Source organism: Brachyistius frenatus, unplaced genomic scaffold, assembly GCF_029030835.1.
Source record: "Brachyistius frenatus isolate BFR_SWC_R1_liver_20210118 unplaced genomic scaffold, ASM2903083v1 Contig_30, whole genome shotgun sequence".
Taxonomy (NCBI): Eukaryota; Metazoa; Chordata; class Actinopteri; family Embiotocidae; genus Brachyistius; species Brachyistius frenatus.
The window spans coordinates 3,848,004-3,875,429 of record NW_027210629.1 but is presented as its reverse complement, the minus strand read 5'-3'; the positions used below and the strand labels follow the sequence as shown (position 1 = coordinate 3,875,429).

At 40.8% G+C, this 27,426-nt stretch overlaps 1 protein-coding gene across 1 annotated transcript in view; it reads left to right on the top strand.

Annotated features, from left to right (window-relative positions):
* Window positions 1-27,426, top strand: part of fbxl17 (F-box and leucine-rich repeat protein 17) — a 222,339-nt gene that overhangs the window by 183,341 nt on the left and 11,572 nt on the right. Inside the window, exon 10 of the mRNA XM_069699583.1 lies at window positions 18,471-18,613. Coding sequence (XP_069555684.1) covers window positions 18,471-18,613 — 143 coding nt within the window. The remainder of the gene's footprint in view (window positions 1-18,470; window positions 18,614-27,426) is intronic.

Below are 27,426 nucleotides of genomic sequence, written 5' to 3'. Positions count from 1 at the left end.
GATATTAAATTAATATTTTCTTGTTGAGTCACTTTTGATTTACACTGCTGTTAGCCCATTATCACACGTGCAAATGTTCTGGAATGGACTTTAAAATATGTACAGCATATGCCAAAAAGCAGCACTGCAACCAGCTTCTGGTCATTTTACAAGTTTAATAACGAGAGTTTCTCACCAAAGGGGAATTATTGTGGGAAGAAAATGTCCTAATACTACATTATACAAGAACCAAGTGTACCCTAGCTGTGAAGTATGGTGTCTTGAAGGAAGAACAAAAAAAATCAACTACCCCAAATGAGATAAAAGCTTATGGGTGCATTTTGGATATAATAGTCACCCGTGTAGTAAAAAAAAGCTTTACCGCACTCATGCAGTATGTTAGTTTTTTGACTCGAGATACACATGCTGCAGTGGGCTTAATGTGAAAGAAGGATGATTTCACTCACGTCAGTCTGCTGCAAAACCTAACAGAATCTAATGTAGTCGAGGTAACTGACCCAGGTTATTGTGGATGGTTGTGGCTGAGTTGGTAGAGCGGATTGGTGGTTCAATTGCCTTCTCATATCCACATGACCTTGGGAAAGAAACTGAACCCCAAGTTGCTCCTGCTGGCAAGCGAGCACCTTGCATGGCAACTCTGCTGCCACTCGTGTGCGAGTTTGTGAGGTAAAAACTGCAAAGTGCTTAGTAAACCACAAAGGTAAAAAAACAACAACATGTGCACACTGTTTACTGCATATGAATAAGGCGAAGAAATGTCAGTGTGTCCATCCATTTTTCGGTGCGTAAAGTGGCTAGTCCAGTCATTTAAAACATTACTGGCAGCCTCACAGTAATTTAATGACACAACAGTGAAATGAAAACTCTACACATAGACACATCTATTAAGTTTGTTCAATTGGAAATAGATTTTGAATTTAAAATTGATTATCAATAAGATTTAAATTAAATTAAATTGCATCCCCAAAAATCTAAAACAATTAATAAAATGACTCTAATATTTATGTCCCTATGGTTGGAAAAAACATAAAAAATACAACAAGTAAAAACACATTTATAAAAGTCCGGCAAAATGGTTGTAGATCGTGCAAGACGTCAGCACGTTGCAGCGATGCATTTTATCTCCTCTGTGTTAGGGCTCTGAGGCAAGATGCTGCAAGCAGACGTCGGTCTTTAAAATGTCTGTAGCTCTGGTTTGATGAATGATGTAACCTCACCTGAGCAGGTTGCAGTGCCTCCCCAAACTGCCCACGTCTGTGCAACGCAACTCCAGATGGGCAGAAAACATTGTTTTACTAAATAATCCACCTCCGGCCCGCATACTCCAGCCAGTTAATGTGGGCCATTAGAGTACATGTAGGATAATTGGCCATTATGTTCCATTGAAAAGCAGTCCATCCAACATTACTGGCCGGTCGAGAGTACACATTACATTAGCGAAGCTATTCTCTGAGCTTCAGGACTCACACGAGTTAAGATTTGTTAATTGGAGGTTGGGGGTTGTGAAGGTTGTGGGGGCTTAAACACAGTGAGGGTTATTTTAATTAAATACAAGATTCCTTTCTTTTCTTTTAACAATTTGTTAGACCATCAAATCCCATGATGCATGTAGTTGTTTGACTGTATATACTGCATGTTGTACCACCGGTTAAGCTGTGCACAAAAGCTTCTTTGTGAGTAAGGAGAAGACTTCAGTATTAATAGGATAAAAGGACTTGATAAAAGCTCAAAGCCCCCTTTTTTTAATTCAGCTTTATAAGTTGCTGTGTTGCTGCCAACAGCTTGACTACATGCATTTGTTTTTGTGGGTTGTGATGTACTGTCGTTGCATAGGTAGAGCCGGTTCTTCCTTTGTTTCTTTTTTCCTGCTGACACATACAGTACTCAAGGGTGGTCTCCAAATCATTCATGTGTGTGTAGCCTTGGCCCCTCTCTTTCACTGTGAAAATTGAAGGGTTTGATCAGCTGCTTGGATCAATAACTTGCACACTCTCACAGTTTGTACTTACTTGACACCTGACCTCCACTGTTATAATAGATTTAGCATGTAGCTGTTCATTCTCTTTGAGGGTATAGGGAGATTATGGGCGGAGAGGTTTTTGGATATTTTAGAGTTGTCTAAATTACACCGTGTTTTGCCAGAGCAATGTCATCTGTGACGTTAAGGAGTGTCCGTTAGGGAATTTTTGTGCAGGTTTCATAATAATAGTCAATAAATAATAACAATACCAATATACAGTTGTATTTTTCAAGCTAGAACTATATTTTGAACAAGACCTATTGGAAAAATCGGTTGTTGTTGTTGTTGTCCAGTACAACCAACTGCTCAGTCCCCCCTCTTGTCTGAAGTGGCTATAAAATTCAGTAATTGCACCCGCTTTCTTTGTCCCTTCTTCGCCACCTGATGCCTCCCTCGTTTTGGAGAATAATTGCATCTCTTCTGACAAAATGATCTGCTGTGATGAGAGACGTGTCTGTGTGTGTATTCCCGTACTTGTGTGTGTGTGTGAGACACTGAAGGAGAAAACACCAAAAGGAAAATAGGAGAAATGTTTGTGTGTTCAGAGTTAACTTTTGCTTCACTGATAATAGGCATAAAAGACATGGACTGATAGTTAGTAAACAAGACTGGATACCGTTTACATGTTGTCAGAGTTCATGTTATTAAATCTCTCTGGGAGAATTGTTTCATCTTCCTATGTAATGCATTTAGCCTTAGTACTCTAACATGCATATCTCAGAACTAACTTAGGTTTTAAAGTCAACGGATTCCTTTCTTTTTGTATTATTGTTTATAGAAAATATATATTTTTTTAGACTTCGGTCAAACTACAGTATTTCAAATGAAATTAGAAATCCCTCTTCTGGTCAGCTGATTAAGATCGGGGCTTCTTCATGCTCTGCCTCACAATTCGGAAGCCCAAATATCATAAAGGGCACTTATCTGTTTACATCTCTTACTGAATAATGTCCTTGTTATTAATAGTAATGAAACAAATAAGGAAGACAGGCTTGAAGCCTTTTATAGGGCTTGCCGTCATCAGCACATATTTTATGTTGACAATGAGACATTGAAATACACAGTAGTTTAAAACATTAGTTACATTTCCTTTTAATGCAGTGTACCCAGAGACATGCAGTATATTGTGAGACATTAAGATTACAGTCAAAGAGGTAGAGGTGCAGAGGAAGAAGAGGAAACTTTTCTTTCCACAATAAAATCTTTCTCTATTCTTCTCTCCCTTTTCTCCCACCCCTCTTCTTTCCAGTGGAATTTCAAGGACATGTCTTAAAATAAGCACATTTTCTGAAAACTGTGGCGCAGGCAGATGTTTAAATGACTGTTCCATGGTGGAAAGCAGGTCGACTAGCAATGAACAGTCAGGGTCTTAGAAAAAGCATGAACAAAGAGTTGTTTTCAAGGCGGACTGGATTTTCTGTCTCACTGGCAGAGAGAATCCATGTGAGACACAAGCTATTGCTAATTGAACGCAGGGCCGATGCGCTAACTTGAATGATTGTTTCACACCCCACTATAAATCCTTCTCTGCTGTTCCTGAGGTGCAAATGGAACTCGACTCTTCCCCCTCAGCCATCTTCACTCTTCCAGCTTCTTTTGCTCTGTTTTTCTAATTAATATAAAGCTTAATATAAAGCGATAACGTTGGGAGGTATATTTTGGGAATATAAATGCTGGATCATTAGATTCTTAATAACTATAATTGTTTTGCTTCTACAATCAATTGCACCTAACTTCAACTAACTAGAATCAGCTACTGCTCGATTGCAAATGACTTGTCAGATCCAAAGTGACTTATTATAATATGTTGTTAATAAAATATTTCCAGATGTAAATGCATTTCTTTCTGACTAACAGTAACATTCAATACTAACAAATGCTCCTGTACAAAGAAACAAAACCCAATTGAGACTTAATGTTTTCTGTGATGAAGTGTCTACTTTGGGTATTTTTCAATTATGTGGAATATCTTTTAAGTACTGGATGCAAAAAAAAAAAAAAAAAAAGGCTGCAGAAAGCTTTTTCCTAAAACTAGATTGCATCCAACACTCATTACTGTGTATAGAGAACCACTCAGAATAGATATGAAGGACACCGAGTACTTGACACAGACTGGAAAAGGAGCACTGAACAAGCCAACATCACTGTATATAGGTGGGGTAAAAGAAACAGCAAGCACTAGAGGGCACTCTCTATCTCCCTACCCCACTTTACTGCTCTCCTTTACACGCACGCACGCACACATGCACAGAGAACATGCTGAACATTCAAATATGAAAGTCAGAATGAGATGTTCTCACAGCTACTAGGAGACAATCAATTTGAATTGTATTAATCAGTGCTTGCACTCAGGCCCTCTCTCGTTCACTATTCAATTACAACTGTTACATCTCATCCCGTTTTTGCTCTCTAGCTCTCCTCTTCCCTCTCTCTGCTCTCCTCTCACTCTGTCTGGGTCTATATCTCTGTCTCCTACTGTAGCCGCTATCTATATTAATATTTCCCCATTGTTTCTTTTTTTTTTTTGTCCTTGCAGTGGCGTAGATGATAGATTTTAACCGAATGAAAAGCCCTTCTGTTGAGATTGAAAAGCTCCTCAAACACATCACAGCAAACCCTTCCTCTTTTCCTCCTTCTCTCCTCGTTCTGTTGTCCACTCCTCGCTCACTACTCCTCCTCCCTTCCTTCCTTCCTTCCTTCCTTCCTTCCTTCCTTCATTCCCTGCAGTAAGTCTCCCTCTTCCTCTCTCTGTCTTCACCCCATTTTCCTTCTTGACATTTATGCTTCATCTGCTGCACCCTGTGTGCATCTTGCTAGCCCCACGCACCTTTTTTTTTTTTTTTTTTTTTTTCTGAAATCCTTTCTTATATCTCCCTCCTTTCCCCTTGCTCCTATGCTAAATGGGCTGCATTACTGTAATGAGCTGGTAATTTATGGAGGCGTGCAGGACTTGTATCATTTGCCCATTGAGCGTTTGGCCTCCTCAAGCTCACCCACTTCCCCCTGGAAACACAAGCACGCACTCTCAAAGTGAAGTCCAAACACACACAGAAAAACTGTCAGGGTATATACTGCACACCCACACACACACACACACACACACACACACACACACACACACACAATGACACACAAAATGACACAAAATTAACCCTTTACCTACCCCAGGAAAAGTAGTACAGCAGCAACAGCTGTGACCTCTGTATCGGTGTGCACACTGGACCTGTTCAGCCACAGTAGTAATGTGCAGACACAAGCAACCTGGTATACAATCATGTTCATATGTTTAAAATAAAAAGATAGAAAACCAATGAACAAAATGTAGTTATGTTTGCAAGTGTGAGGCAGCTACTGCAGCCAGCTGTACTGGTTAAAACGTGTTTCACCCTCCAAGAATTGTGTTTAAAAGTGTGTTAAAAACCTACATTTTCTTTGAATTTAAAAGTAGAAAAGTGGTGTGTTTGTTGTACAGCTCTGCAATTTGTGCTTTTTTATTTTTATTTTATTCTAATATATGCATATAAATGGAAATGCAGCCATTTCCTTCAAGGGAAAAAAAAATAGTCACCACATGTTTACTTGATTTAAAATTGAGGCTGGTATCTTAGAAGGAAAACTGTAAAAGATGGAAATGGCTTGTTTGTTTTAGGCCACCACTGAGCCCTTCATTTGAGGAAGAGCGTTTTTTGATGAATGTTCTTTGGTTCCCAAAGAAAAGGAGGAAGGACAAAAATGAAACGTTCAGGGAGGTAAGTTCAATGAAAGAATGAGTAAAAGATGCAAACAGTGGGGGAGCGTTGTCAGACGCTGTTGTCTTTCTTTGCGCGTAACCTGAGGGAGGATTAAAGGAAATGTAAAGGTTCAACTTCACATGCCTCTGAGTTTATAAATAATATGCATGTTTGAATTGTACACTATACCAATGCACAGGGATGGCCTCCCACGGGGATGTCAAGCACCATGGCGACAGGCACTGACCCCAGTCGTAAAGAGGTTAAAGGTCAACACGGCTACTGAGCTAGTGACAGAGACCCTGAACAGAGGAACATCCTTTAGAGAGGATCAGAAGGAGGAAGAGAGACAGACAGGGGGAGGGGGGGGGGGGTAAGAAGAAGGGGTGAGGGTAAAGCAAACATTGGAGGGAAGAAAGGGAGGCATGACAGGGTGAGAGAGACTGTGAGAAGAGAATAATGTCGGAGGTGAGATGACGAGCCAAGCAAGAGAGGAGGGAATCGAGTAAATGATGGGAAAAGACGGTGCGGGGTAGACGAGAGGGTCAATAACGAATCACTTTGTAGGATTTGGTATGTGATCTTTTGGCACACAATACACCGGCCCACGTGGTGTCAGAGAAAGCAATAAAAGGCGCATAAGCAGAAATGTAGGAGCCTGTTTGTTTGCTAATGTATGGAGAACAAAAAGGTATTTTTCATTGCGTGGTGATTTAATGTAAAAAGTTTTCCTCAATACGATTCTTGGCTGATTATATTCAAGCTGAACTACAGTAGTTGTCAGTGGGTTCTAAAAACACTGAGGTGGATTATAAAGCCAGTGATATTCAAGTGGATAAAACATTTGTGATGACATAAACTTATCTATTTGCTGTATTCTGCGTATAATGAGGAGAAAATAGATTTCCCAACACACCCTTCACATTTTCCCTTGTTCCATTTGGACAAATTACCGTTTAAAGAGGAACTCTTACACAGTTCTTCAGCTGCACATTTGGTCTATTGTGTATTTCTCACTCCGGCTCTGTGCTTTGTGTTTTTATGAGACATTCTGACTACGCCACGGTTTCAAAACAAGGTTCTTAAACTGTCATTTTGCATTTAAGAGCACTTATCAATTTCATAGACGCCGTCAAAGAGGCAGTCTCAAGTAAGACATGAGTTATTCTGTGTGCGTCTGAAATGAGCCTTGGGAAAGGTTAACCATAAACTGAAAAAGATGTTTGATCTATAGCCAGGTATTGATCAAAAACACTGTCTGAGCTCATGAAAATGTACACGTGTGCACGCCGGTGCACTTCAGTCGAGTGTGCGGTGTATGCAGTAATGGCACCTGACGTGTGATTTGAGTTACGGCCAGGTATTGATCAGAAAACATCACGGCAGCTTTAAACTTTGCTAAAGAGCTTTTGGTGAGACCTGACTAAGTGCTGTTATAGACTCCTAAGCCATTAGATCTGTTTCTCACAAGAGTTCGGTCTTGTGAGAAACAGAAGAAAAGAACATGTTGAGTGTCAAAGGATTTGCTTTTTCACATAGAAATGGCAGTTTTTTTTTTTTTAAATCAGGGATGGACATTTTTCTGCTTTTTTTTGTTTTCTCTTTTTAAACATTATTAATGTTACTCATTTGTTTTGTTTTCCTTCTGAACTTTACAAATCCTGTTCTCTGTTCTACATTGTGACAGTTTCAAATTCATACTCTCCAATCAACCTGTTGTTTTATGTTCTCTTATATAATATTGTTTTAAGATCTTGAACTTTTCCATGCTCAGATCTTTGACTTTTCTCTTTTTATGGTGTTCCTGTTTATATAGCAACATGATTAAACAAGTGTTTAATCCAGACCATCTGTTTTAAATTCAGATAATCTATTTTTACCTCTATGCAGCTGATGTCAGTATTGTCGTATAGATTTACCACTCAGAAAACTGCTTTTTCCCCCTTCATCTTCTTCTCATTTCCCAATGTTGGTTTTCCAACATGTTATGTCAAACTGAGAAAATAGATTAACGCTAACACAGCCTTCAAATTTCAAAACAACCATGATAGAAGAGGTACAATAATTATTCATTCTTTGATTAAGAAGAATTGTCTATTGAATTATTAAGTTCTTTGTTTCAGACTACTCATTCAAGAAAGATTTGAAGTCTTAAGTAGAGTGAGAAAATGTCGCCCATTTTATTGGCTTTGCTTGAGGTTCAGGTTTGCACGTGGATGGTCAATAAAACTTAAGGTTACCCTAAAGATTTTCATACTGAGAGTTGAGAGTTAACACAAGAACTATAATTCAGTTTCGTGAGACATGACGTCCTCTACATGGCATGTTCACCTATCTCCATCGACACTTTCATGACAACATTTTATAGTCCCATACCGTCTGCATGGCACATTTGTGTTCTTACTGGTTTTAGGATCAAGGGAAGGAACGGGCATTAGTCAAGCCTCTCCTTGGGTGGGTCTGCCTGCTGTTAACGGCCTACTGACCTAATTGTTGTGCAACTAACTGGTATTGGGTCATTTGTTTTAGGGCTTTTCAGGGACTAAGTAGTCCTCTAATTCACACACAGATAAAACAAAAAACACACACACACAGTTGTGCAATCGTAACAGATTGAAGGGTTTTGTCAGGAGTCTGGGAAGAGGGAGTGTGTGTCTGGTTAATGATTCCCGCTGGGTTAAAGCGGACAGAGTGGACTGTTAAAGGCTAGAGATAAGGCATAGAAACAGACTTTGTGGCACTCTGAAGGCTGACTGGGTGTATTAGACAGAGTCAGAGGGGTATTTTAAGGAGGAAAGGGTGTAAAAGTGTGGGCATGGCCTGGCAAGTGACTAAAAGAAAAAAGAAAAACTGTCCCGTGTGGCTGTCACCAACGTCCTGTGAGGGAATATTCACTACACTGCAATGATGCCACTAATTCAATATTTAAATATATGTGGTTGAAAATCGAACCGTTCTTATATTTATTAATGGATAGATTATGATGTAGTCTCAATGATACAAACAGATACAACATGTTATGCTTTAGCAATGCCCCATCACAAAACTAAAAGAACAGCTGTGATCTTAGTAACAAGCTCTTTTACCTTCAAGACGAGTTTAAAGAGTATTAAGATTGGCCGAAAAAGCTATGGTGTGTTAACCTGTACTCTGTCTCAGCAGTATGTAGGAGCAGCCAGTTTTCTTCTGGACCCTAATAAGCGTGACGTAAGAGGGGCCCATTTCTGGGCTCTGGATCCAATAGTAGCGTGTAATTACCTTTAAGACCTGCTCCCTATGCTAAAGGATTAGCCATAATCCATAACCAAAGCCATAACTATTGCTACGCTACTTTAATTCCAGTTAGACGCATGCAACAAGCAGTTCAGCGAGTAGGATGCCACCTGTCTTCATCTTTGTCCTCTTCCCTCTTCTTCACTCCATCTCCTCATCTCTCCTAGGTTCTCATTTAAAGTAGAGTTTGGTGAGCTTTATGGTCCTCCATGTGTGATGTCACAATTGAGGAGCAGTTTTGCTGTTGCACTCAATCCAAAAAATAGAAACAGAGAGAGACTATGTGAGAGAGACAGAAAGGAAAGGGAAAAAGGTGCGGAGGATTAATACCCTCAAAGGAGAGGTGCACTGGAGCAGAGGTGCTGTATGTTTGAAATAGAGCTTAATATCCTGCTTTTACTGCTGATGGTAAAGGGAAGCTCAAAAGCTAAAACAGTCCGTGTGTGTGTGTGTGTGTGTGTGTGTGTGTGTGTGTGTGTGTGTGTGTGTGTGTGTGTGTGTGTGTGTGTGTGTGTGTGTGTGTGTGTGTGTGTGTGTGTGTGTGTGTGTGTGTGTGTGTGTGTTGTTTTCTCTTTCTTCATGTTGTCTTTGGAGAAGAAGAATGATCATATAAAACTTCCACTCAGTTTATACAGATAACATGAACACAAACAATACTATTGGCCTGTGAGTATGTCAATATTAGCATTTAATGGGCCCTTTTCTAGGGTTTTCGCTGAATGTAGATACCTATACACCAGAGCAGTCTGGTTATTATATTAAAATCATTCAATATCTGTCTTACATGAACACAATTCTGCTGCATTTTAATTAGTTGAAAGATCTTTTTCATCAGTCAGAGCATTCACAATTTCTCCCTAAACTACTTCAGTGAATGACAACAGTGTTGCACATCATAAACAGCAATGCACTAAATTCCTTCAACATGTGTATGAGGCAGTGATGGAATGATGAAATTAAAAACAAAATGAATCTCAAAAACCCTGCTTTGAGCCAATTGTTGTGGGAAACATTTTTGGATTGAAAAGACAACAATTCAGTTCAATTCAATTTTATTTATATCGTGCCAAATCACAACATAGGTCAACTCAGGACACTGAGAAAAGTAAGATCCTTGGCATAGAACCTTACAACAAAATAATGACAGTAAATAGATAAGAATACAAATTAGTAGAGATACCTGAAACATCACCACAAAATACAATCTGGTGAGACTATCAGAGGCACAAAAAAAAAAACAAAAACCCTACCAAACACAGAGAGATGACCCTTTTTAAACCTTTATTTACCTTTATTTATACTTAATTGCATTGAGAGAAACAATCTCTTTTTTTTTAGGGATGCACTGTTAATATTCAAGTTTACACTCATTCACACCTTGAGGCTGCCTTTTACAGCCACAGTCTGATCTTTTGGCCCCTGAGCAGCTTCACTGGAACGGCAGGGAGTTAATGGCCTTGCTCAAGGGTATGTTAGCAGTGATACTGAGGGAGGGGAAAACACTGCTGCCACACTTTCTGTACCCAGATTTAATTTGCTCGCAAGCCACCTCATCCAGTATTTTTTTTTAATTGGTACTTTTAACAATATCTGTGCATGGAAACTACAATATCATAAAGGTTAGGGGATTGTTGTAGGAGGTACATTTCAGTAATGGTTAAAGTTAAGGGAAAGAAAAGATTCCACTCAGAACATAACATAGGAAAACAAATGTTAATTTATTTGTGTGTCCTGTGGTAAAGTGTGATGTGATACACATCAGCCCTGACATTTATATGAATAAATGTCTGGAGTATTTAAAGTTCTTAAAGGACCAGTTTGTAGGATTTAGGGAGACCTATTGACAGAAATTGATTCATAATATTGTTACTGATAGTTTATAATCACCAGAAACTAAGAATCGTGTTCGTTACTTTAGAATGAGCCCTTCATAACTACATATGTCGCCGGTCCTCTTCCACGGAGGCATGTCGCACCGCCATGTTTCTACAGTGGCCTTCTGTGTTTTTTGAGTTTTGCAGCCACCATGATGCCACAAAATCCTACAGACTGCTTCTTTAAGAGTATTTTCACTGAGTTCATCCCATTGGAACTCATTCTCCACAGCACAGTTCACATGACTTATTGTGACATTCACTTATTTTAGCAACCCCACTGGAAACCCCCCCCCCCCCCAAAAAAAAAAAAAAAAAAAAGTTAACACCTACAGCCTTAGACAATAGTATGTTCAGCCTACTTGAGTCTCGATGAATAATGTCGACCTGTTAAGTGTCCCATTGTCCTGTGTGTGTGTGTGTGTGTGTGTGTGTGTGTGTGTGTGTGTGTGTGTGTGTGTGTGTGTGTGGTGTGTGTGTGGGTGTGAATTGGTGAGGAGTGCGTATTCTCAATGGTGAGGGAAAGCCTGTTGTAGGTCACCTCTGTGATAGCTCCATCTCTCCTTATCACCCCTTCACTCCGTCTATCTGTCCTTGCCCATCACTCTTCCTCTCTATCTCTCCCTCCCTCTCTTTCTGCCACTCACTCACCTTTCCAATCTGCCTCTCCACTTCAAACTTCACATCCCATCCACAAGGTTATCGCACATCCCCTACTAAAACAGTCCGTGGGTGTGTCTCTCTATATGTGTGTGTGTGTGTGTGTGTGTGTGTGTGTGTGTGTGTGTGTGTGTGTGTGTGTGTGTGTGTGTGTGTGTGTGTATTATTTTCAGATGCTAGACATCAAAGTCACTTTTTCGTTGTACTGTCTACCTCATCATTTAAACATTTCAGGGTCTGCTGATTGCCTCTGTTTCTCCCTCTCTTTCTCTCTCTCTCACACACACACACTCACACACATACACAAAGCACAGTGAACCCACGTATGCACACACCGCCACAAAATGGTATGTGTCATCTGGTTTACATCAGATCAGAGGCTGATTGGGAAAATGCCCATGCCCTCAGCACACTGCCTTTTCCCTGCCCTCTGGCTAATTAATTTCCCAGATCGAGCATGTCCCACCATAAAGTGTTCTCCCTCCTCGTGTCACACTCAATCTGTTCCTCCTCTCTCCTGTGTCTATCTTCTAAGCCTGGCTGATTTCGGTTCCCCTGGCCTCTGATTGCGTTTGCCCAAAATGTCAGGCCAAAGAGCATCACCTCGTAGAGCCTCTCTAATTTTATCTTTCTTTCTCCTTATATCCTAATATCCTTATCTGACTTGGATGATACGGTTCAGTTTTTGTCACATCAAGTTCATGTACAAGTCCACAGACCAGAAGGCTTTTTACCATCTAAACTGAGGGAATGTGAACATTCGCCGATTCCTTTTAGTTCTCACAACTTTAAATTTGTAAATTCTCAGCTCACCACAGGCCAAGGCAACAGTCCTTCTCTTGTTTCCCACCTATGTTTGTGTGTTTCAAGTGCTTTACTTGGTATGTTGTTTACTGCATTCGTTTTGACACTCTGTGTGACCCTGGTCAGTTTGGCTGGGTACTTTAAAGACGAGCACAGTGTGTTAATCAATCAGACAGTGAGGCCACACTTGGCCAGGTCAGACAGGCATCAAAGGAGTTAAGTGACATCCGCACGGTGCTTAATGAGGTCGCCTTACACTGTTTTTACACTCCGCATGACATATATGTGCTTATGCATGTATATTTACACACGTGTAAACACACTCCTGTGAAAGTGTATTCACATTTCTGCCCTACACAAATCACTGTAATATTATGAACGCATAAGAAAACACACGCACGTGTACATGTATACATACACGCTCACAGAGAATTGAAGTTCTTAATGTTCCTACATGCAAAAAAAAAAAATAATAATAATTTTGATAAGGAAAATATATTTTCCTACAGTTACACTATGTACTTTAATGGGTTAAAATAAGTTACAGATAAAATAATCAAACAAGGATGTCTATTTTTGGCTAATCTAGCAATTTCAATGCTTAACATATCAAGGGACATTATCAGATTAATGTTTGATGGATAGAAATATCTCATAGGTGCCACAATTCATCCAGACATATCAAAGGGACAGCTAGGGATAGCTACCAAACCAATAGCATGTTAGGTGTTTAGGGAGCATCTGTTCATTGTAGATGTATAGAAAACAACTTGACTACACTCTCCCCCTCTAAACTGCATGAAAAGTAAAGACTTGTACTGTAATGTGTGATGTAATTTCCTTTTTGTCAACATGCACGTGATAAGATTGATATTGATCAAAGTGCAAAGTTATCAGTACTGGTACTGAAAATTGTTGAAAGATACCCAGCACAAGGGATTGCACTCATACTTTTTTTTAATGGTATAATACAATCTCAGACATATTCATATTATCTCACCAGTGTTTATTGTCCTATTGCTAAACTGTAGTTACGACAGGCGTATATTCAAGTCCTGCACTACAGGCCTTTATGTAACCTTTCTTTTTAGGGTTGTTACAAAACACAGCAAAATTGAAACCAGCTTGACCTTTTTCTTCCAAAACTGCATGTCAGTATTGGTAACAGTTTTCCTAGTGGGAGGAAGAAATGCAACTTGCGGTGTCAGCTTGAAAAATAGCTCAGGCATCCCTTGTAACTTCCACAACTTAAAAGGGTGAGAAGTGAAAAGAGGTTTGCTTTTGGTCATGGGCATACAGCAGCACAGTGCAGAGGGCAAAGCTGAGGCTAAGTTTTTAAATGCACACAAAGACCTGAATGAATGTCTTCAGCATTAGACATGACAGTTTGTGCTCTCTGGAATACATCAGCCATAATAAGCCTTTTTTTCTGTTGTCCCTCCTGCCATATTCATACACACACACACACGCACACGCACACTGCAACGCAGCAAATCTTTACCATATACCATCACATCTTTCATAGGCGTTCTGTCTTCATCAGTGGCTAAAATATGGTGTATAGGGTTACTGCAGGCAGTCATGGGGATGGCTTCAGAGCAATAAGATAGCAGTAATGGCACACCATCATTTAGGAGAATGTAATAAGTGAATATCTAATAAGCCTGTAAAAGATGCTTAACCCCTGAAACTCTGAGGTCAGGTACAGAGATAGGAGAGTAAGCTGATTAAGGAAGGTTTCTTCTTACGTTGCGGTCGTCACAGGATTGACCAATTCCTGACCCCGCTGTTAGGAGTGCGGTTACTTCAGCCTAGAACCACTCTTATGTTTGGATAAATCCGCTATTCATGGTGTTTGATAACAGCTTGCGCCCAATATGAGAAAGTAATAGGTTATGAATCTCTGTCTGGAGATAATGTGGGAGTTAATGGAACACCAAAGATTTACGGTTTTACTCTGTTATTCACCTTCGGTCGACATTTGTCACCAAGGTTCCTTACTAAAAAGCTGCAAGCAGAGCCTTGGAGGAAATTGTGATATTACAAAAGGTCTCAGTGAATTGAGGCTCTGGTTTTAACACAGGGATACCGTTCCTAAAGGCACTAAATGGTCCATGACACTCTGTATTGATTTGTTGATTGATTCACTATTTGGTAAGTGATTGACAATATATGTCAGCCCAAATCCCAGGAGAACCTCAACTAAACAAAAGCACTTGGTTTTAAATGTGATCTCCACCTGTTTCTTGTATGTTGATGTAGCTGTATCCCTCAATGACAGACTGGGTAAACAACAGGTTAAATGTGCCACGCTCAAAATGAATGATATCCAGGATTTAAGGTCAGTCTTTCTCTCTGCTTCTTTTCACACTAACGGGGGAGTGTACACACACATACACACTCAGAGAGGAGACAGTTCCTAAAGCCATTTTCAGGCAGGGCAGCAGAGTGTGTCCTCATTACCGTCTGTGACTGTGTAGTCACCACTCAGTCACAGCTCCTGCTGCCAGAATGGGATTTTCCCCTCTTTCCTTCTCTGATTCTTCCACCTCTTTTTCACCTTAACTTCTCTTGCATATCGCTTCATCTATTTCAGACAGAAAATCATTATCAGTCAGGAAAGACAATTTCCTGCTCCTATGGTCCCTTATACATTGCCAGTCAAAGGTTTTTTTAAAACCCCGGTTTTTTTTACCATGCTTTTTCATAAAATTTCAACTATACCCTAAATGAACAGAGATGTTTTTCATTTTATTTGAAATAATTTAGATGCAATTGAAAAGGATCTACATATACAAAGTTAAATTTGCTGGCTGTAACTGTCAGCTTGCTGTTTATCTGACTTACAACCTATAGACTTGTGCTATGTTTGTACCAAGTCTACCGCTGAACACACGCAGGTGCCACAGTGCTGTGGTGCATCATGTGACTGCAGGTATTCATTAGAATTGGTCTTTGTTTACCAAATTTACAGTATATTTTCCACTGTAAGTGCCTAACTAGAGGGATCAAGACCCTGGCAATCTGCTGTTAGAAACATTTCTCAATTCAGTGTCTCAACATTCCTCTGAAGCTGCAAACAGAGGGAGATGTAAGTTAATGATGTATTTGAATTAAAAAGGAAAATGTTCAGTCTTATGTCACAGATACATGATTTCTTAATTAGAAAAGTTATATATTTTTGACATAAATACAAATATATATATATCCCATTGTCAACAAATAAAAACATTTCTGTGTACAATTTTTAGTGTGCTCTGCCACTGTCTGACAAAACAAAGGCATGAGCTCTGATTGCATTCTCTATCTCTGGCAAGCTGAACAAAACTGTTCAACTGTAGTAAAAAGGTTCCACTGAAAGCTCTTAGCCTTTGCAGAAGTAGCCAACGATTTCCATTTGCCACCGGGAGTTGCTGAAATTTACAGTCTCCTGATAGATGATCAAAGGAAGAGGGAGAGAAGCAGAGCACACACAGGGATATTAGACTGTAATGGCAACCAGATGAACTTGTTGATAGACTACTAAACAAGTCCAAATAGCCCAAAACTTGGCTCCCCATGACGAAAGCATTATCTGACTCTTCAGTTTACCAACTTGAGGGCTCAACAAAATGAGTGTTATTTGCTCGTCTCTTTCCCCTTCCAGCTATCTCCAACTACCATATGTTTTCTTTATGAAGCCTGGAGCCTGCCGACATTTACGTTGTAATTCAGTGTAGGCAGGTGGTATGTTCGTCGGTGAGTGCAGCACAGTAATCAGGAAATGTTTGGACAATGTATTCACTGGTACTTCTTATACATTCACAATGTTAGGCACCTGTCTGCTTCTATCTTCCCACTTTGTCAGGTTGAGGGAAGTAAAATGGAAGGGGAACAAGCAGGGACGTCGGTTTGGCAGAGAAGAAGTAGAGAGACTCCTGTTTGATTTGTTGAACTATGAAGCTCTCTCCTCTGTTATTTGATCTCCTTTTCCTCAGAAATCTCCTCAGTCTCTCTGCGAGGGGGTTTTACCAGCAGCTATACTGTTCAGTACTTGTGTCTTAACAGCAGATGAAAGGTCTGAGCCCAGGTAATCATTTTTTGGATCATGTGATTGAACATGACAAGGGGAACAAGACAGGGAGCCATCATTCTCCTCACGTCTTTCCAGCCTCGCACTCAGGTACACCCAAAAAACACAGGCATCCAAATTTTCAGGAAACTTTACCAGGTCACCGCTAGTCAAAAAAACAACATGTTCTTTTCAGCCATCTGGCGGACTGAAGCCTCTTCCCCATGGTGCTGTTTTACATGAAACATACTGCAGCTTCAAAGTTGCGTTACTGCCTGTTTAGCCATAATGTGCCATTATGCATGGCATCCAAGAGCACACTGGAGCACAAAAGGAACCATATGTGGTGCACTTCAAGTGCCCAAAGCTATATATTACATACGTTACATACTGTACACAAGTTAAGTCTTGAGAGAGAGAGAGAGAGAGTGTGTGTGTGTGTGTGTGTGTGTGTGTGTGTGTGTGTGTGTGTGTGTGTGTGTGTGTGTGTGTGTGTGTGTGTGTGTGTGTGTGTGTGTGTGTGTGTGCGCGTGGGCGTGCGTGCATGTGTATGCGTACGTGTAAAGAAGCCTTTACATTGCACAGCTACAGCAGTAGGAGGGAGGTTTGAATACATGGAGAAAAAAGCGTGAGATTATCCATTTCCCTTCTCCTGTGGCAATAAATTCCTGCAACACAAACATACACTCGTATACAATATATGTATACACACACAGTCTTTGACAGTAAGTCATAGCCAATGTGCAATGACATCAATGATCCGCTGACTGCTTGTTATTTAATACTCTAATATGTGGAGTGCTGGTCATAAAAATGAGAACGTGAAGGGGGGAGCATTTCAATGTGAAAACAAGTTTTCCCTCCTTCTTGAAGTGAAAATGTCTCAAACTTGTTTTTTGTATTTTTAAAGTTTGAAGTAAAAATGGATTTCTTCAAATGAGAAAACAACATCATGGCTTAGTAACTATTTGAAGGTGCTGTCAAAGGCTTTCTGTGTCTTTACCATCCTCCTTTCATCTTTCTCTCATCCCTCTCTCCTCCTCCTACCTTCCCACTCTCATTAGTGATGGTTGTGAGAGTGGAGAACAAAGCCCAGGTCTGCCAATCGATCACCGAGCAGCGCTACCAATCGACTGTTGGAGCACAGGTCTCCTCCACCTACCTAACGGATTGACGGGTCAAAGATTGATGAGGAAGATTGTTGTGTGTCTGTCTGCGTTTGTGTGTTAATGCAACATGTGTCTTTATTTGCGCTAGATTACAGAAGATTTAATCTCATTGTGTTTGTCAGGTGTACATTTCAAATGGTCAGTATAATAGGAACAACACTTGGGAGGCGTGCGTGTGTGTGTGTGTGTGTGTGTGTGTGTGTGTGTGTGTGTGTGTGTGTGTGTGTGTGTGTGTGTGTGTGTGTGTGTGTGTGTGTGTGTGTGTGTGTGTGTGTGCGCGTGCGTGCGCGCGTGTGTGTGTAATTGTATGATTGTATGAGTGAAGCTATGTATGCACACATGCTCTGGGGTTCAACAAAGCCCCCAGACATTGACCGATATTTGTTTTTAGTGGATACTCTTTACCCTGGCACTTTTTCTCTGTCCTGGCAGCAATAAACATACATACTCACACACACACACACTCACACACACACACACACACACACACACACACACACACACACACACACACACACACACACACACGAAAGCAAAATTAAATCATACACTGGCATGGAGTCACACTTTACCCTGGCAAGGTGTCATCGACTTTCAGTGCTGTGACTCATGCCAACGTTCTAATGGATGAATCCTGCAGCAGTCTGAACAAGAATGGATGTGTGTGAGATTTGTACGTGTGTATTGTCAAGGTGTTGTGTAAACATTGGAATTATGTGTCACAGCTGGCCAGATGACTTGCTCCGGTTTCATCTCAAATTTCTGTGTGTCTCTGTGGGAGGACCATGCCGCCACATTTGCATGAGAAAGGTTGTCAGACTAACACATTTTCTTGTCTCCCTTCCCTCCCTCCTTCCCAACCTCCTCCTCCCTGTCTTCTGTCCACAGCTCTGATAGCCATTGGCCAGTACAGCAGCACCATAGAGACTGTGGACGCCGGCTGGTGTAAAGACATCACAGACCAGGGAGCCACACAGATTGCTCAGAGCAGCAAGTCCCTCCGCTACCTGGGCCTCATGAGATGTGACAAGGTAACAAGGCTCAGCCCATAATGTCTGCTGGTGTCTGGTTTCCTGTCAATATGTACTCCATTGTACAGCTCTGTGGCGCACTCTCAAAATATACCTCTGAATATTTCAGCAGTTCAGGGTTTTTGTAATATGTACCATTAACCATTTGGGGGGAAATGAGCAGGGTTTTTTTTTGTCAAAATGAAAAACATGAAACACTGAAAATGATAATGATAAAAATCAAATCTCTTTCGGTTTTGAAGTCTCGTTTACTTAAAATAAGCAGTTTAAGTTTGCAAACTTGGGCCCAATGGCTTTATATTACCAAAGCTGCACTTCTAGATTACAAAAATATTATTAAAGAAAATCTATTTATTTATTTTATGGACCATTTTTCATGTTATATTGCTTCAGTTTTTCTTCTCCCCCTCCGTTTGGAGTCTGTATCTTAAAACACTCAGTTTGGAAGGCCAATTAGAGGGCTAGATGACCACTATCCCTCAAACTGGGGAAACTGGGATTGGCCTTTGGACTTGAAATCTTGGACAGGAATTGCAATGAACATTTGCTGTTAATAATCTAAAGAATCAGTTACCATTAGTGTTAGTCTTACTTTATTCAATACAGCTGTAACCCATTTTTTGTCCTTAAAATACATGTATGTGGGCATGTCTGTATGCATGCCGGTCCACATGTGTCATTACAGACATCATTTTAGGTAGAACAGGCTAATACAATATTTGGTTTTCAGGAAAATCGATGTATTATTGATATTACATGTTAAAAAATATATAATAGGGTTGCAATAATTCAGTCTTATGCAAACAATTCTTTAAGTCTAAAAATACCATAAAGCAGTCCTGTTCATTGTTGTACAACAGTGCCGATATTGGCTAATACACCCAGATACTTCAGGAGATCTTTACCTTGGTGTAGCTGGTATATAAAAATCTCTGATAGTTCACAATTTTCTGTCAGTCTAAGGTATATATCTGTTGCCCAACTCTAATGCACATACATAACCACTGAGATATAATTAAACACATACACGTGAACTGTCAAATGACCCTGGGTTGGGTTGCTGGCCAATTTAGAAGTGTCCAGCGGAGAGGATGTGGGGTAGTTAAGTCTCTGCCGCCTTCGCCCAGTATGTCTGTGTGATACATGTTTGACTCGGCTGCTTGGATGATAAAAGAGGTACAGTGATACGATGACCCCTGTCAAATGTACTGCGAGACGCCTCCGGGTGTGAGGGACAGTCTTGTCAAAGTCACCCTTTCACCCTCATCTGGCCTCTTACCCACCCAATCACTAACCAGATTGAAGCACATGGAGTGGTACTGCCTAGGTAACAACTCCGCCCACTTCTGCAGTTGGTTCAGTGGCGCTTCTGCCACACAGATGCATCCACTTACTGTGGGATCAGTCAGTCTGACATGAGTGGGATGAGGGCAGACAAGGAAGGGAAAGTGAACAGCTGGCTTAACCTAGAAACTTTAGTCCGTGCTGATATTGTACAGTCTGTTGTCTTGTACTGCAGCCAAATGCACAACACGGGCCAGAATCTGACTTCCAGTGGGCTTCTGCACAGTGAATGTAACAAAATGTTTTCGTGAGCGTTTGGTTTTTAGGTTTAAGGCAAATTTTAAATGGTAGTTTTGGGCTTTAAATCTCCTGCTGTGCTATGTATAGTGCAAGGAGAAGCGGGCAGGGAAGAAACAGAGGGAGGAGAGATTTAGACTTATAGTCAAGGCTGTTCACCAGGTTGGAAACTCATCATTTGTATTTCTGCATTATAACATCATTGATATCTGTGTGTCATGGCCTCGAGGCTGACCCTATGGATTTTTCTGATAAAAAAATTAATACTCTGAGATCGTTAAGTATGACAAGAACATCAGTGTATAATATTTATCTATTTAGACTGTAATAAAATTAAGAGATATGAGGATTAGACATTGACCCTGTATGTAAGGTCTCAGTGATGAAGCAGTGTGCTCAATTTATATTATTGCAGACATGAATGTGTATCTATCATATTTATCTATAAGTAATAAAGAGTAACTGCATTACATAGCAAGTGATCACTTAGATTCCATTTTCATTTAGTTCACGACTGCTTCACTGACTCAGTGACCCCAACAATCGATAGCTACAGCCATGCTAATAAAAAATGTGCTCTGGAATGACCTACATCTTTACTGGAATACATTTGTTTTCCTCAGTTTCACCCCACCATATGAATTCATGCCCTTGCCCTCCCCCTGAACAAATTCAGCCATCCCTCTGTCCTTATTTATCTATCCATCTCTCCTCAGATGCAATTTTCATACTCATGATTTAGCCGGAAGGATGGAAAGATAAATAATTAGTCTCCCTCTGGTCTGGAGGGGGAATTTGGGGATGACACAGCTAAATAAAGCAGTAATTGGTGCTATTAGAGTTGTAATGGAGTGTGAATCGAGCAGAGAGAAGAGTTTGACAGTTTCCAAGGTCAGGTACATTGCCAGCTCTTAATCACAGAACTAATTCCCTGCATGCTTGCCCCCTTCACCCATTTCTCTGTCTCCTCTCTTTCACGTCCTAAAATTGTGTTGAGCATTGCAAATGAGCCTGGAGTGCTGGAAAAGATTGTGTGGGAAGGAGATTAGCCCAAGGCAACTACTCTCTTTTGGTTCTTTGTGTTGTTGTTCTTGATTGTGTTTAGCGAGAAAGGGAGGAAGGGTAGTTATGGTCAGGTTTCAGGAGTAGAGAGAGAGAGAGAGAGAGAGAGAGAGAGAGAGAGAGAGAGAGAGAGAGGAATAGGGGTAATACATACGTTTGCTCAGAGGGAAACAAATAAAAAGTAATATGTTGTTATTACAGAGGAAATGAGAGCTGTATAGCGAGTTAAAGAGGTAAAAAGGTGAGGCAGAGTCAGACCAGGGGACTGGTTTCAGAGGGACAGGGGTGACTATGCTGCTTTTCTCACCTCTTAATCCCTCAAACCTCCTGCTCTCACCTTGATTCTTCAATCACCTCATCTAAACCAGTGCTTCTGTTTTATTGTCTGACATTTAATCAGAATTTATTTTAAATTCGGGCATTTACTGGAGCCGACACTCCTCCCCAAACCACTTGGAGCAAGGAGCTGTTTGAAATCTTTACTAAGGTCACTTTGACTGGGTCATTATCAACTGCTGTCTGATTTGAGCTTGTGATTTTTCTGCTGTAAAAGTGCTGCTGCAAGCCCTCAGGCCACAATGCTGCTCCATTTCTTCTCTTTGCTTGAGGAAGTCAAAAGACTTCAAAATTCTTCAATTGAAAAAAGGTCAAATGACGCAAAAAAAAAATATATATATATGTGTAACGTGTCAGCAATGTTGGCACCAAGTCTAGCTTTGAGTAGCCTACTGGTAGATTTATGTTTGAACATAATTGCTTTTGGTTTCATCATATTTCTAATAAGTTACATGCTGTCTCTTGAATTAATCAAATCAATATTTTCAAATTGACGGGAAATTTGTAATAGTAGAGGCAGTGCTTTCATTGCGTCCTAATTTTTTATTGCTTGCATTTGACTTTTCAACCTCTAACAATGTTGTATCATGCTTTATTTGTACATCACAGCAGTAAAATTCGAAAGCATGTCCAATTCAATCTCGGGGCAAACTAATCTTATCTCTGCACTTAATGCAGTTCTGGCAGAACACAGAAGCTGGGGCATAACTCTCAATTCCACGAGGTTCGAACATAATGAAAGTCTTGTGCAAATTACTTAAGTTTAAATCTATCTCAGCCACAGCATGTCTTTTTTATGTTGACAAATCCATTTGAATTTTGTTTCTCCCCCATGCCTCGTTTATTCGATTCTTCAGTGTTTAATGTAAGATGTACGGCGTAGCGATGTTTTCTCGATGCATCCTTTTTCTGTCCTTTTTTTTTTTTTTTTGCCTGGTGTTGACAGCATGAATGAGCAGCATACAAGGTCAGCAGTGCTTCTTCTGCGAAGTACATAGGCCTACATAGGAAAAATTTATTCTCTATCAGAAGTGGAGGGTATTTTCATTCATTTGTGAGTGATAGATTTTAGTTTATCCAACGCTCTTAGCTTAGCCCTTCACTAACTCAACTACACATTGATTGTCTGAGCACCAGGAACTACACACTTGAGGAACCATCTCAATATTTACACGTCAACCAACTACTGTCTAAGTCAACACACTGTAGCTGAGAGGGTCATTGCCTGTGGCCCCAGCCTGAAATGATTTTGCACCACATACCTAACATGAATGTTTGCATTGCAAAAATAAACTGTTATACACACTCGCACATAGCGGCCTGCTAGGGCTGTCAGTTATTTCTTGAGAGAGTTGTGTTGACAGTGTTGTGGACATATTGCAAATATCCAAAAGTTAATATTTCCCTTACAAGGGCTTTGCTTGGTTTTTCCGTCAGGATGTGTATATTGTGGGAATTTAGTACACATAACTGACATGGGTTGAAAAACACGGGCTAAAATTAGAAGTGACAAACTGATCTCCTCCTCATGGCCTAATCATCATCAGAGCTAGCCAAAGCCTGTCTGTCTTACAGATGTGCTTCATGTAGACTTGTACAGTCTACATGAAGCTATTTAAAATAAATATGGTTTCAGTCTCTGTCTTACCATATCTCCCTCCCTCACGTTTTCCTTATCCCCCCTCAAAGCTTCCCCATCAACGGATGGAGTTCGGTTTCAGAGTGGGTCCTGTCAGTCTTAGACAAATACAGTCTTGTGATAACCTTGACACACAGTGCAGACAAACCAGTGAGCTCTCTGCCTCGACAGCCAGGCCTGTGTAAATTTGTTTGGAATTGTCAAAACGTTGGGAATTTTAATGTAACAGCCTCCCTGAATGTCACAAGACTTGGAGAGTGTAGAATTCATTTAAGAACTGTTAACAAGATCCAGCTGGCTCTCCTCATGTGGAGCAGTGTGAAGGATCGATTTCCTTCGTCACAGTTTATACAAACGTGCTTCCGTACTGTATACAATTTAAAGCCGGGCATCCTGAATTGTGTGTCCGCTGCTGTTTAGGGTGATTTGAAGAATTTTTGATATTTATTTTTTAGTTCTGTACAAACACAGACCTAGCGCAAGCACAGATGTGAGTGAGGTCTGTGTGACTGTGCTTTCAGTAGCTGAGCCATGCACAGTCTTAATAGAAAGGAATGTAGGCATTTGTCCCACTGACTTTTTTTTTTCCTCTGGCCTTCCCTACATGTCTGTCTGAAGGATTTCCTTTGTGTCTCAGTGTTTATACACGCTCCAACACAATGTGTCTGTGTGTAATAGTGTGTGTTCTCTAAAAAAGGAATTTATGTTATTTGCTGTTAACACAGCTCATAATGGAGCATTGAAATGAGAACCCCACCCCACCCCCACACTCCACACCCCTTAGGCCTGGGCAAGTGGCATGCTCTGCCTGCCTCAATTGATTACACCCCTCTGCCCTAAGGGCCAAAGGACCCTGTTCTGATGAGGGGAAAGAATGCGATTGATCCAGATTCGCCAAACTATAATCAAATCAATTCATTTTGTTCTCTTTCAGCTATGACTGTGCCAGTCTTTTGAAGTATTCACACTCAAAGAAAAAAACGGATGATTTTTGCTGCATATGTCAGCGTGTGTGTCTCAGAAAAGCCTGGCTCCCTATTGAGTCTCCTGTTAAATGTTAGGTCTCATCTGTGGGAAGAATAGAGCTTTATACATGTCCACAAACACAATGGAACATCATGTATTAATCCTGGCTCTGTTATTGAGGAGTGAAATTCAGTGCCTTGGCGTCTGCGGTAGTTTTCAACTAAAATTATTGCGATCTAGTAACAACATTCTGTTCATTGGACCGGGCAGACGCAGAGACACGAGCTCACATCAACATGCCAAACTCAAACAAATTCTCCAAAATACTAATCCTGTAACATTTTTTTGGCGAACTGCAACCAAGTTTCCAATCACAATGGCAGGGATCCAGCAGTAAGCTTCATTGATTTGTGGAGAGACCTCCTCAGCAGCCTCACACTGTATAGTGTAACTCATTGCACTGCTTATCTTGACACTTCTTTCATATGTCTCCTATATGTGTTAAGTTGCTGTTTTCTATAATGGGCCCTCCTGGCCGCTCTGTGAACATTTAGAGCCTTCATTCTCTGTTGATGTATCACTTTGGGGATTTAGTTCTTATTCAGCTTCGGTGGAATGTTTTCTTTAGAAACATTTTCACAGCTTGCTCAAATGTACCTCTTTTTTCCCCCCTCTCATCTTCTTATTTCTGCCGTCCAGTCCACTCCCGAGCCTTCCTTCTTCCTTTGTCTCTTTCTTTCTTTCCTTTCTCCCTTATCTTTTTCTTTCCCTCACCCCCGTTTTTTTTTTTTCCTTCTCCTCTCTCAACAACCCTTCTCTCTTCCCCAGCTACTTTTCCAGTACTTCATTAGAGTGAAAACAAATGGGCAGTCCAGGTTTTGAAACAGAGAGAGGGAAGCAAACTCACACAGTCAGCATGAAGCTGGACTAGGAAAATAATAGCACTGACTTGCTACTGGCCACTTCAGGGACAGCTGGTGGAGAAAGTAAGCGTTCTCATACTAAAGACGAGATGGGGGAGGAGAGCAGGACGTGACACCGAGACCTGGCCTCAAGGAAATAAGATGAAAGAATGAAAGAAGTGATTTAACAAATGACAGAAACCAAGAGAAAATAAAAGTGAAATTAGATTAAAAAAAAAAAAAAAAAATGAAACAGTAGCAGCAGTGCTTGCTATTCCCTTTACAAATTGCCCCCAAAAAGTGTTTTGTGTAAGCAGTTTTGAAGTGTTGCTCCTATTACCTGAGCTGAGGTGGAGCGGCATTTGGGGAACAGGTATGAGCACTGCTGCACCCCCCAGATAAAGTAACCAGACAGACCTTGTTAAAAGAAGAGACATCCCAATCAATATGATCGTTCCACTGGTGCACCCAGCTGCCAGGGACTATACACAGATAGGCACGGCACAGCAATTTGCAGACATAAACAAGGGCCTAATTGTTCAGGGCCTGCAGGTTTGGAGTGAGGAAAACAAAGATGAAGTATGGCGAAGAGTTAGGAGGCATTTTAACTCTCGTTTAGGAAATGAGAGTTTGGGAGTCCAGCAAAACTTTCTTTGACGAGTGTTGTTATTGTGAACGGCGGGGATCCTTAGTTTTAAAGGCTTCTAATGCGAACGGGAATTAGGTGAAAGCTGCTGCTTGCACGGCATCGAATGTGAGATAGGCGGGCTCTCTGGTCCCTATTTTCCAGGCTTTGGTCAGACTCGAATGTTCAAAGTCGAGAAAGTAGTTTGAAAGAGTCATTTGCCATTTGTGATTTCAGTGTAATCTTGGAGTCTCATCCCGCGCAGAAGAGCTGTATTGATTGGCGGTCTTAACTGAAGCCGCCTCCTGATCATCCCTTCATCTTGTTTCTAAAGGGCAGGAGCAAGGGACAGTGAAGGAAAGAGGGTGAAATAAAGTGAGACACCGACAGAGTTCACTGAGTATCTGAAGGGAATCTCAGAATTGCCCTTCAACAAAAATCTCCCAGAAACACACAACCTGACCTGAACAGGCTCACATACACACTCATGCATTTCTGTGCCTGCTCTCCACCCTGTCTTCACTTTATTTTTTTACCCCACATCCCTCTTTTTGTCTCTCTGTTTCTCCCTCCCTTAGCCTCCTCCTCTAAGTAAGGACAGCCAAGGTTGTTTGAATTTTTGATGCTGCTCACATCTTTTGTTCATTCAATTAGTTCATTCAAGTCCCCCCCCCCCACACACCCTCCTTCCCCGTCTGTCTTCCCCTTTTTTCTTCTCCCCCTCTTCTTCCTCGCTCATCCAGTGCTGTTTACTCACCACGACTGAGGTCAACATAATCTCATGGAGTCATGGTCAGACAGTAGACACGACTCAGTTCGGCCTGGATACTTGGCATGTCTGGATAGAGACATGGGCATTAACCAACGTTTGTTATTGGTTTTTGTTTGTTTTACTTCTCCAAGACAGACAGCAAGTGGTCACAGCCCATTTTTAGCCTGCAGGCACAGCTTCTCACTGTGTTAGTGATGAATTAGCTGTTTAATGCAAATGACATGTTGCTCCCCTCACTGAATGCTATATACAAATTTAATACATCCAAATGAGCTTGGGAAATTTTTGGAGGAGGATCAATTAAGTCTCTGGTTGATGTCCAGCTTTATAATGGATTGGAACCAGAGTAGCCAGTGAATTTTAAAGCGGTGAATAAGATTTGCTGTTTTGCAGGACATGTGAAGCCACATATAAGGTTCCTATGAGCTGTGGCAGCTCAGTTAACAAATAAGAAAAAGAGCAGTTTTACCCAAGAGCTACAATTGTGAAAATAGATTTATCATGATGTCAAGATGTGTGCGCCTACTGACAGTGAATAGAACAACAGGCTGAAATCTGTGTGCACATAACCCATAATTCAGAATAGTCACTGCGCAGTAGTTTGTGTCCACACCGAAGGCTTACAGGTGAGATCACTGGGTATTGCTGACTGCTTTGTTTGTGACTTTGACCAGTTCACAGATTTAATCTGAGATCTCCTCGCTCTGAAGGGTTACTATGAATTTTGTATCATTGGTGTTCTTTGAGTGGGGTCAAGCTGTCCTTGTTATTTATTTTTTTTCTATTCTGAAGAACAAGTGAGTCAGCTGAAGCAAAAAATTAAACACAGTAGCTCTGTTGTGATTATCTTTAAGGAATTCTGCTTGTGGTTTGACCTCCAGTAAGCCGCTCTGGAATTTGTGTGTGTGTGTGTGGGTGTGGGTGTGTGTG